Here is a 12,577-nt window from a genome sequence, read left to right on the forward strand (position 1 = left end):
CAAGACCTCTGAATAAAGTACCACTACTTTTCTTTGTTGAACTAAGTTCCATTCATCCTTCAGATTTCAAGATCACTTCTGCAGGGCACCCTTTGTTTGCTGGAGTAAACTTTACTAGAAACTTGTTTAACTACTTGTTAGAGTGTGATATCCTCTCTAGATTCTACATGAGTGGGATAACACTGTTTTTCTTTCTATGTTTCCTTGCATTCTTAGAGCATGCGAGAGGGATCAATGTGGTCATGTGAACTACACCAGCTATAAACTGTTACTGAACACTGTATTCTCTTTAGTGTGGACAATACAATAGAAAACAAAATAGGAACAGAGGATTTTTAACAGTTCATCAAACAACTGCTAAATGAATGAATGAGTGGATATACCTTAATGACACCTGGCCTTTGACATCACATATTAACAAGTGCTAACTTGAGCTTGCTTCATCATGTTGTCCAGAGAACTCTACAAGCAGTCAGTTGGTTGCTACTAAGATTTCTGAGTGCACAGGTGAGGTAACCATAGATGTATGGGTTGCCATTATATCCTAGTAATAAAGGAATGTGTGTGTGTCTGTTTCTGTGTACAGTGTGTTATTATTTTTCTAAGCTTTGTTTTACTGTTGTTTTATTTAGCGTGAGAAAGCTAGTAAAAGTTTACTAAAATGCAAATTCTTGCAGCTGTCATATAAAAATGTTGCTCACATATTTTTTTTGTAACAAATGCTTTGATGGTTTGGTCTGTTTTCCCCTTTCATGTGGAGTTGTGAACAGACACTTGGGTAGGTTACTTCTGTATCAATCTTATATTTCTACTTGTGCCAAGGTGGTGGATACATGCCAAATCAGCTCTATGGCTCCCTTGTTGGTGATCAATCAGGCCAAAGCGCTTACTTTTTCTTTTATTACATGAAAATGAAATTAGAGCTTATGCTGTAGGAAGATACCTTGTTTCATTCCTCTGCCCTACTGCTGGCTTTTATTGAACTCATTGTCAACCCTCCATATGTGTTCCTCAACCTTTTTCCTTTGATTCTGACAATCTCATGATCAGCATGCCCTCTCTTCTCCACACACATTAAATATAACTCATTTTTCAAGGCCCGTTCCTTGAAGACGGTGCCTCACCCCGTGAACACACCGATTCCAAGTATCCCAGCATCCACTGTGGTCAGTGTTCAGTCCATATATTCAGGGGAAGTGAAACAATTAGGAGATAATTATATGCCATTTTCCTAAGATGGTTACAATGGCCTATCTGTCCAGAAAATAACCTTTACCTGAAGGCAAGTGCATACTTCTTACTTCTTTATAAGTCCCTCAGGATGGAGACTGTGTCTGGTTTGTGGCAGGATTGAAAAACAAAACCTTCTCTTGACCAATTAATAGAGATTATTTTCTTTTTCTCTTTCTTTTTTTTTTTTTTTCGGAGCTGGGGATCGAACCCAGGGCCTTGCGCTTGCTAGGCAAGCGCTCTACCACTGAGCTAAATCCCCAACCCCGAGATTATGTTCATTCATAAAAATCACCTTTACAGCAAACAAGAAGACAATGTATCACCTGGGTTTCTGTGCTCTGCTGGCATCAGCTAAGAAGATGATAAGATTACTGATGTCACTATTGACAATCAGGGATTCTTATGCTGAGATGTTGGATGTGCCTGAGAGTGAATAGAGAATTCTAACCCAGAATAACCTTATAAGTGCATGCCTATGCTTTGTTGGCAATATTTATTCTTCAAATTGTGTTTGTTTTATTTTCATATAAAAATATACACTAGGATGGGGAAGAACAGTAGCTACCCACAAAGCTTATGGTTACCTCAGCTGTGCTAGCAGATGAGACCATTACTTTCAGAAAGAAATACTCTTCAGAGTAAAGAGCTGGGGGGCCAAGTCTATTGAAGACTATTGTGGCTATTGAAGAGTCCAGGGAAAGTCACAATTCCCACCTTGCTTTTGTATGTCAGGTGTGCAGCAAATATACTAGAGAAGGGTATCTATTTCCTGGTAATCCTTCTTGTGTTTGGCAGAGTCACACTCATCTGTGACATATTGGTGAATAAGGAAGGGCTACCTGACACTGTAGAACTTAGATTTTAAAGTTTTGTTGAATCATGGATCATCAGTTATCAGTTACATTGAATAATTTAGAAAGTTGTGCATTTGTGTATTTGCTATTTTACACACTTCTTTTTACATTTTGCATATTTTCTGTGTCTTTAATCATATACATATACCATCTTGGGTGAGCCCCAGGTGTTATACACAACCAGGAACCTTTTCTAAATCCTGCATCTATATTTCTCTTATATTTTCCCCATATGTTTCAAAGGTACTCAAACTCTATGCTGACAGAACTCTCTTGTCTTTAGTTCGCTTTCCTCTCCAGCTGTGTTTCTCTTACCTTTTACCCAGACTCTAGCCAAAGTCACACTCTAGCTTTCCCTACCTCCTCATGTTCTCAAACCCACCCTCTTTCCCTTCATTTCTTCCATTTTCACTTTGGTTCTAGTAGCCTAGTGTTTGCTAGACCACTATGACCTTCACAGATTACTGTTTTTTGGTTTTTTGTTTTTTTTTGCCTGTTTCTGATGAAACAAACGTACCTATCACAACTTGACACACCTATAGTGACTTAGTAGTAAACAAGTGTTGGTAAGGCATCTTTTATATCAGAGCATTTTTTTAATGTGCAAGATTTTGACCTTTAAGACAGGCTGCCACCCATGGTTGAATGTTAGGTTCTCTCGTGGTGTTAAAGAGTCTGATGTCCTGGCTGCAGTTCTTTCTCAACCATTCTCTTTTTATTCTACAAAAGAGTCACTATCTGGCCCCACCATCACACAGTCTTCCCAGCTGCCTCCTGTGAATCACTACTTCACCTTCCCAGAGCTTTTAAGGCATCCCTTTTTCTGAACTTCCATGCCTTTTCCAGTCAAAAGCCAGCTTTCAGCTTTCCTATCTTATTTGTCTGAGTAGCTTTCTGTGAGCTGCCACACTGATTTGCATTCTTATTAAGCTTGGATTTCAAAAATGCCAAACATGTGTTTAATTAATCTTTGGAACCTCAGCTCCCACAGAATAACTGCATAAACAAACACAGGGCAAATGCATACTGCATAGATAAACAAGAAGCTGACTCAAGGCACCAGGGAGATTTGCCCTAAATCCCACCAATAGGACACACTCAAAACTAAACTGAACGAAGGAAGGGGAAGATGCTTCTGTTTGTAAGCTAAAAAGACGAGCAAGAGGGTAGGGACATAGAAGAGGAGCTGCAGAAGCGATAGAGTATATTTGATTATCCTAAAAATTTCAGTATCATCTACTTGTGACGTCATAGAAACCAAAAGGACTCTCTCTGGGAAATTAGAGTTCTTTGGAGCCCCTAATGAGCTCCAAAAGTCTGCAAGGCTTGCTGCTTCTGTTGAGAGGAAAAAGCTCTAGTAACTATTAACACATGCCCTTCTACCTGTCCAGCTCATCATCGCAGTGAGTGATGTTTGGGCCTGGCATGGTGAGTGAAAGTGAGACATGTTAACTTCCATTAACTTCTCTCCTGACATGGATGGGGGTCACCCACAGGCATGTTGGGGAGCTGGTTGAAAAGCAGTTAAATGGGGATACCTTTGACAAAGATATGATGAACTGTCTCTGCATGTTCTTCAATAATTTCTGCAGATGCTTCGTGGGAACTATTTAGAATTCAAACGTCATGGGATTGCCTGGCAATACTTTCATAACTGATTCAGAAACTGACTCCTTTTTATTGCTCTGATCTCCCAGACACTCGTGTTCCTGTCTAGATTATGGCAGTAATATTAATAGCTTCCCGACTATACCTTGACAACCTTCACGTCAAAACTCTTTCTGTTCATGGTTAAATAGTAGTAAAGGAAATAACAGTAACATTGTGTAACATAAGTCAGTCCATATGTCAAAAGATAAAAAGGTTTAATGAGGGTCCCAGCAAAGCTTTGGGACCCTCAGTTTCCCAAGGACTAGGGGTTTTCTCTTGCCTACTACTGGGTCATTGCCACTTTCTCGTCTCATTCTCCTGTGTCCTTTTGGTCTTGCAACCTTCAGCTCTACTATCATATTTGAAGTGAAATTCATCTATTTCATTAGAAAAGTCTTAACTGTGAACTTGAACTCACATTTAACACATTTTACTCTGGTTCCTTCAAGACTTGTTCCTTTAATTTTTCTGATTGAAAATGTTGACAGAGTCACTTGTACTTTGCTAAATTGAAAGAACATGCCCTCTCATTATAGAGGCAGGTTGATTCCATTCATGGTGATCATTATGGTATTGCAGTAATGAGAACTGCCAACAGGAGAAAGCTCCTTTTTTTAGCAAGCTCGGATAAGGGGATTTATTTTATTGCTGTTTGAAACCACAAAAACAAGTTTTTATTTGCCTGTTTGACAGTGGAAACCATGAATTGAGATCCTGCATTAACAGATGTTGCATTGATGGACAAAAGTGGTCCTCTTAGATTCTCTTATGAAAGAAATGTCTGTAACTATTTTCACTGGAAAAATTGTTTTTACTGAATCATTCATCAAGGATTTCTTTCAAATTCCAGAGTTAGTTGGAGTCTTAATGTTTCTATTGCTGTGAATGAACATCACGACTGTATGCAACTTGTGGAGGAATGGTTTATTTTCAAAGTCCATCACTGAAGCAAGGCACAAACTCAGGCAGGAACCTGGAGGCAGAAGCTAATGCATAGGAAATAAAGGGATGTTGTTTACAGATTTATTCCCTGTGGCTTGCTCAGTTGGCTTTCTTATAGCACCTAGGACCACAAGTCCTGGGTTGATATCACATTAGCTTGGCCCTCTCGTTTCAATAGCCAACAAAGAAAATGCACCAATGTCTTGATCACAGGCAAATCTGAAATCCCTCAATTGAGGGTTCCATTTCCAAAACAGGTCTGTCTATTTTGTAGACATAAAACTAGCCGTCACAATTCACCTTTTGTCAATACGACACACAAATATATACTATTCAGCTAGAGTCTTTCTTCATTTATCCTCAAGAGAGTATGTTAATATTAACAACACTATAAAACATTCTGACTTTTAAAGTTCTAAGCCTTTTTAAAAATGAGGGTGGGACAGGGAGGAGGGGAGGAGCTGTGATTGGGATGTAAAGTGAATAAATGAATTAAAAAATTCAAATATTTTAAAAGTTCAACCCTTTAAAAATGCAACTGTGGGCTCCAGTAAAATAAAAAAAATAAATTCTTTCCCACAGCAAGAAGAAAGAACCAGAACATGGTCACAATTAGATTAGAGTAAAACTGAAGTCCAGCTGTAGAAAGCTCAGTGTCAGGCTCCTGAGCTCCAAAGGGCTTGCCACAGCACACATGTTGCACCTTGTAGATTCAGGTCAGCTCCACTCTACATCTGCTGCTGTTCTTGGTGGTAGACTGTCAAAATGATGGGGTCTCCTGCTACAACTTCCAGTGCTGCATTTTCACTGGTAGCCACTCCTGGAATCTCTTCAGGGACTCTGACCCTGCTACAAGCCTCAACTTCTTCCCATGACTCTTTCAACCCTAAACCTTCTATAGCAACCGGGGCTGTACTTTTCACTCATGAGCTCTCCCAGCTTTTCTTCAAGGACTTATCACTTGCTCTCTATGAACTCTTCATGCCTTCAAAACCAGTAGTACTACCATGGTGATTCTTACACTGCTACGTTTAGCTGCCAGCATGAGATGCAGCTTCAGCTCCCATGGTGCCACAGTTTCTATTTGCTGACCCTGAGGAAATATTTCCAGATTTATATTCCTTAATGTTGCTGGTGTCTTTTTAACCACTGCCAATCCAGCATCAATTGTTTCAGTAAGGACATTTCATGTTACTGATGTTGGACTCTTGTTAATCATGGCTGATTCTGACTAGAACCACAGAATCTTAATTTAAAAAAAATCCAATGTACAGCCACAATAGAGTCTTTACTTCCCCGAAACATCACAAGCCAGGAGTCCATTGTCCGCTTTCCTCTCATCAGTCTTATTGTCCAAGGTTGCCTCAGAAAAGCCAGCTGAGCTCCAAGCATTCAATGATTCAATGGCTTTTTCTGTCCAGTGTTCATATGCCATCACAATGGGAGTTTCTTAATTGGGACTTCCTCTTCCAAAGGACTCTATCATATGTCAGGTTGACACAGAGCTAGCCAGCACAGTAGGAATGGTCACAATTTTGAATTATAAATCTTCCTACATAAGCTGTTTGGAAGACGTCTAATATTGCTCCTGGAGATTGACTCCTCAAAAGCCAGCTTATAATAAAATGATTGCTTTTTCAGATAAGTGAAAGTGTTTCTCCCATCTCCATTACTGTCTAGCTTGAATTAAACATTTCCTGCGTAGATAGGCACAATTCCGATGATTAAAACTAACTGAGCTGTTTGCTTTTAAAAACCAGATGATTCATTCCAAGTGCCAGGTGGGAGCTGGGTATTCTGCTAAGCCAGGGAGAACTTTCAGGAGAAAATGATGCCAAAATCTAGTCAGAAAGGATTTGTATTGTACTAAGCACAGAACTGAACTGCCCCTTATTAGGCTATTGGCTTTCCGATGGGAGTTTACTCTTTTAAAGTCTCCTTCAGAAATCTGAAGTTTACTGCCTTTTTTTTTTTTTTTTTTTTTTTTTTTTGGATTGGCGGATCTGTGATGAACTCAACATAAAACAGGGCATCTTGGAGAGAATGAGGGGCTAGACAAATATGGAAATTTCAACTTTTCTTCTCATTGTTTCGCCAGCAACATTTCTTCAGGCTGTGGTGACACCAAACATTGTAAGACCAGTTATTTCCATTTGTGGTTTTCTCCTCACAACTACAAAAGGCTTGATGCCCCTGAAAGTCATAGCGCCAGCGCACAGCCATTCCTTGTAGCATCATCAGCTTCAGGATCTCACAGTTCTTCACTTGCTCTCTTCTGTTGTGGGTTAGTGGCTTTCTGGAGCTATCAGTTCTATGTTCTCTCTTCCTCGTCCCCTTCTCCAGGGCATAATTAGCTAGTTTTTATTCCAAAATTCAATTGATACAGTTTGCACCTCTGGTACTCCTGACCAAGGCAGACAATGCTTGTGATTACAGTAAGAGTGAGTTTCAGTTCTTAAGTTTTGTTATGTTAATAACTCTGGCAATGACTCTGATGTGATTCAAAGTCTTAATAGTTCTCCAAATTCAGGGAAATGGAGGCATTACTAATCAGGATGTTTCACATTTTAAATACTTTGCCTAAAGATAAGTTGGATTGTTATATAACTAATCATTCTTATTTTGTTCTTTTAAAATAATCTTTACTTGAAGAACAATTGATAAAATTTGATTAGATGTAGGAAACATGTGGTAATTACACATGAAGGAAATGAATATGTTCATGAGTGCTGTTTGCCTCGGGTGTGCATGCATCTTAGGTAATTAAAAATGAGCAAACCTTGGGAAACTAGGGAAGTGGAAGTACTTACTGTGATGCTTTTAGTAAAATTAGTTTAATAGTCAAATGAATTTCAATTGCATGTGAAGACATTAAAAAAAGTACTCAACGATTTCAAATTTCTGTGAGAACACATTCATTGTACATACTACCCGAGTACACAGTCTGTAACTGATTTACTTAGTTATATGGATCAGGGTGTCTCCAAAACACAGATTTTCATTAAATTTAAATTTTATAAAATCAATTAGAGAAAAATATAACAGAAATAAAATCCATTTGAATCCTGAGATGAAGAATTTTCCCTGCCATAATTTTCAGCCTCACTAGAAATTATAGAATACAGAATATTTTCTCTACATTTTTTATAAAGAAGTTTCATTGAATGTTTTCTGATTTTTTTGAAATACTAGTCAAATATTCTTAGTTTTTGGATCAATTCATGAAGATGATAAAGTCAGTTCACCTTTGCTCTGTTGGTAAAACATTAAGTCTTGGTCTTTCCTATAGATTCAACATTTTGTTTTGCTTTTGACATATTGTTTCTGCTTTCATTTAGTTGTTCTTAGAATGACATTTAACCCAGGAGCGTAGTATCTGCTCTTTAGCAGGTTCTGTTAGCGTGTCGCACGTCGCACATACTTTCTAAGAGTTGCAAATAGTCCCACAGCAATCTTTCCTGAAAGATTTAAGTGCTGAAAGCATCTTAGTGCTGGAGAGTGGATACTGTACATTTCTAAGCAAAGAGATTGAAAACATGTTTTTAAGGAAGTGAACTCTGTATTTAAAAATCATTCCTTATTGGGTTACTTTTCATGAAATGCATAAAATAATTAAGTAGCTTGCATTTCTTAAACATGCAGAATTCCTTGCTTATATTCATATCTAACAAATTCCAGCATGATGGAATGTAAGTAGACTAGAAGGTAATTTTTAAGGGAAAGGGCTGGAAATTATCCTAAGTTGATGAATAACAAGAATCCACAAAGTAGACAGAATAATGTATATAATTATGACTGTCAATATAAGTTTTAAAAAATCTGGAATTGGCATTGAAGTGAATATATTATTATATGGTGACTCTTTTTACTATGTGATTTTAAAATCCATACCGAAATGAAATTTTTATTGCACTGGTATCAGGGCATGCACATTTCGATAAACCATTTTGCAAGTGGTTTATCATGTAGGCTGTGTGCTCATGAATAGATGGATATGTTTTGAAAAGAAGCTTCTGAGAGAGTTCACCTGTTCTGCCCTTCTGTCTTCTGCCATGTCAGAAAACAATAGAGTCATCTTGAAAGAAGGGAGGGTGGACCCCAACTTAACACTGAATCCTCCAATGTCTACAACTGTGAGAATAAGTTTCCATTGCTCATAACATATCCAGTCTACGACATTTTAATAACACACACACACACACACAGACACACACACACATACACACACAGACACACACACAGACACACACACAGACACACACACACAGACACACACACAGACACACACAGACACACACACACACATACACACACACAGACACGCACACACACACAGACACGCACACACACACAGACACACACACACAGACACACACACAGACACACACACACAGACACACACACATACACACACATACACACACACTCATACACACACAGACACACACACAGACACAGACACACACACACATACACACACACAGACACACACACATACACACACACATACACACACAGACACAGACACACACACACACACACAGGATTGTGGTCTGTTTATTTCAGAAATGAAAAAGTGAGTTTACATTGGAAAATATTTCCATAAAACCCACAGCAATAACACATTGAAGGGAAAATTATCTAATTAAATTCAAAAGTATAAATTGTTTAAAAATTTAAGAACAAGAAACCAATTTATTCATAGACTATTTGAATGGTTACAGAGAAATCTCTGAAGAACAAACAATTCATATTTTTTATTAAACAGAACTACTGGTTATGTAGAAGTTAAAAATACAATGGATTACTATATACCTGCAGTCAGAAGTTGGAGACTATAATTGTTGAAGAAAACATTTGTAAGTAACAACCAAAAGGTGGTGTGCTTAGCAAGAAGCTAGCCATGTGCAATAACTTTTAAAACAAAAACCATACAACTTAGAACAGTACTGAGATCCTGCTGTCCATCAAACATTGAGTTCTGGAGCCAATGCTCTGTTGAACAAATGTCAACATTTCTTCTTTTTGAGAAATATGAAAACTGTCATATCAAGAATAAAACTGTTCATCTAGGGCAGCAGTTCTCAACCTTTCTACTGTTGTATCTCTTTAATATAATTCCTTATGTTGTGGTGAGTCCAATGATACAAATATTTTCATTGCTTCTTCATAACTGTAAAATTGCTACTGTTATGAATTATAATGTAAATATCTGTATTTTTCATGCTGTTTGTTGGCGGGTCATGACCCACAGGACCACATGACACACCATGGAGCTTACAATATAGTAATCATAAATCATCTTCAATAAATATACTTTTCGAAAAGTAAACCTATCCTATTGTGGTGGTTTGAATGAAAATGTCACCCATAGGCTTACAGGAAGTGGCATTATTAGGAGGTGTGGCTTTGTTGGAAAAAATGGGGCCTTGTTGGAGGAAGTGTGTCCGAGCGGGTGAGCTCTGAGGTTTCAAATGTTTAAGCCACGCCCAAGTCTGTCTCTCAATGCCTGCATGCCAAGCTGATAATGGACTAAACCTCTGAAATATATGCCAGCCCCTATTAAATGCTTTTCTTTATAAGACTTGCCATGGTCTTGGTGTCTCTTCCCAGTAATACAAACCCTAACTAAGACACCTGGTCATTTGTTGATCTAAATCTTTAAAGTCTTAATCAACATTTGTTCATGTAAAAACCTTGCAAAGTTTTTGGTGGCTGAAATTCTTCCAAACATATATGGAGTGTTTACTGTAGATTTTCTTATATTCAAACTTGCCAAACGCCCATGAGATGCGTGAAAGTGATGCTTTTATTTTAGTGGTGAGGAAGATACAGTTACAAAGTAAGGTAAAGACCTTAACTGCTGTCTGTGTTTTTTCGTATGGGCTAAGTCAAACAGGCTCTCCCTAGAGCCTTAGCAACTAACTTCAAATCTGTTTGTACATACCTCAAGGTTATTTACCACCCTTACCAACAATCCTTGTGTCCACCACACATATATTCCTTAAAAATACAATGATTCAGGATAAGAGAGATGATGACTCAGTGATTAAGGACGCTTACTGGTCTTCCAGAGGACCCAAGTTCAGGTCCCAGTACCCAGGTCAAGTGTCTTATAACTGTCTGTAATACCAGCTCCATAGGATCTGCCAGATACTGGCACTACACTTATGTGCACACAGATACACACAGTGAAAAAAAGTATTGTTAAAGCACATAGAGGAAAAATGCATGCTAGGGTGCATTCGTTCTCTCTCCTTATGCCCACGCACAGTGAGTTGGGTGGCAGAATGTGACAGATAGAAGATCTGACATCTACCTTTCCTGGGCTTGTCTCAGAGAGGATTCATGTGGCTGGGTATGGAGTCACTACTGGGGACTGACTGGTGAGAACAGAAATGACAGCTGAGCTGTCTGGAGGGAGCATAGGAGAGGGAGAGGGACAGTGTTTGGTTTCAGAGGCACATGCTATATAGCACATGGCTAAGTGTCCTTAGACTGAGAACTCGGAAACATCATGTACGGCTAGCAAACCGCAAGCCTCCCAGGCCAAGAGTTCTTCCCATCCAGGTCACAAAGACAAGTTACTATGTAGGCCCTCATCCCAGTATCAGAAGGGAAGATACTTTAGTGAGGGAATTTTTATTTAAGGACAGATTAAAGCTTTTAATCCAGACAAATAAAAGTTTACCTCTGACATTGACAATCAGCATATAGGGCAGCATAATAATGTACTGGACATGGTTAAAATAAAACAGTGAGTATTCTTCATGTATTACCTTATAGCATGAATGAAAACCCTGCCATCTTTACATAGGGCACTGACTGAGAGGACTTTTGGCCCAGTTTTATATACACATTCAATTTAATTCTCTCGCAAGCCTTTTGAGGCAGCAATCACTATAATCCTCATTTTATAGATTATGAAAATGAGGCTTAGTGAGATTAATTGACTTTCCCCAAATGTGTTAACAAGGGTGGGAAAAGCTGATTGATTAGTTAGAGGCCTTCATTTAACTACAGGTAAATTTGATTTTGGAGACTTGACAATGTCTAATTGAAAACTTCTGAAGAAAGAATGGTGGGTTTTCTTACAAAGGATTTTCTGTTTGCTTTTTGTTTGATTTTGTGATTCTGGTCTTTGGGCATACTTGAAATAAAGCCAAACATTGAAAATGGCTGACAGAATATTGTCAGTCTTATAGGCAGTGAGTGAGGTATCAATATGTCTTCATAAGAAAGCTCCTTTTATAAAAACTGGAAGGTTGCTGACCCTTGGGACTAACTTTCTAAACCTTCACAGCAGTCTTCAAAGTGTAGTCTCCAAAGGATTCCCTTTAATCCCTCTGTGCAGCCACATAACATTTATGTATTAGGGACCACTTCAGGTTCATTTAAATAAAGTTAAAATAACCATGCATCAGGTGAGGATTAGCTGAGATGAAGCTGGTTACACACTTAACATGGTTCCTTTTTTGTCACACTATAGGTACTAAACTGTCAACACACATCTGCTCTAATTCTGACTTTTTGTGATATGTAATACCCAATTTTGTGGTTTACTGTATCATGAAACAATCTGTGTAACTCTTAGCTTTAGGAAGCTCTTTAGTGTTTAGGAAGCACACACAGTCACTCAATGCTTTAATGCTTGAAGTTGTGAAGACACAACACAAAGAATCTCCTGGAGACTATTTGACAAGTTAATGAAGTACATTTGCTTACCAGCTCGCTGAATTCATTATTGCCTAGGTCAAGTCTTTCCAGCTGGGCCAGCTTGTGCATTGACCTGTAAAAGGTGGAGAAGAGTACCATTATGAGGCAGCACTTGACTTAACTCTCTAAAGATAGTCTGCCAACACTTGATAGATTTTCCTAACTGTATTTTGTTCAAAACA

At 38.4% G+C, this 12,577-nt stretch overlaps 1 protein-coding gene across 7 annotated transcripts in view; it reads right to left on the reverse strand.

The window, feature by feature from the left end:
• Lrrc7 (leucine rich repeat containing 7) overlaps positions 1 to 12,577 on the reverse strand; it is a 479,249-nt gene that overhangs the window by 129,834 nt on the left and 336,838 nt on the right. For all 7 annotated transcript variants that reach the window (XM_087614691.1, XM_087614685.1, XM_087614702.1 and 4 more), the window contains 1 exon segment: positions 12,405 to 12,468. In XM_087614691.1, the coding sequence (XP_087470817.1) occupies positions 12,405 to 12,468 (64 nt within the window).

The sequence above is a fragment of the Rattus norvegicus genome, chromosome 2, assembly GCF_021556685.1.
Source record: "Rattus norvegicus strain SHRSP/BbbUtx chromosome 2, alternate assembly SHRSP_T2T, whole genome shotgun sequence".
NCBI classification, from domain to species: Eukaryota; Metazoa; Chordata; class Mammalia; order Rodentia; family Muridae; genus Rattus; species Rattus norvegicus.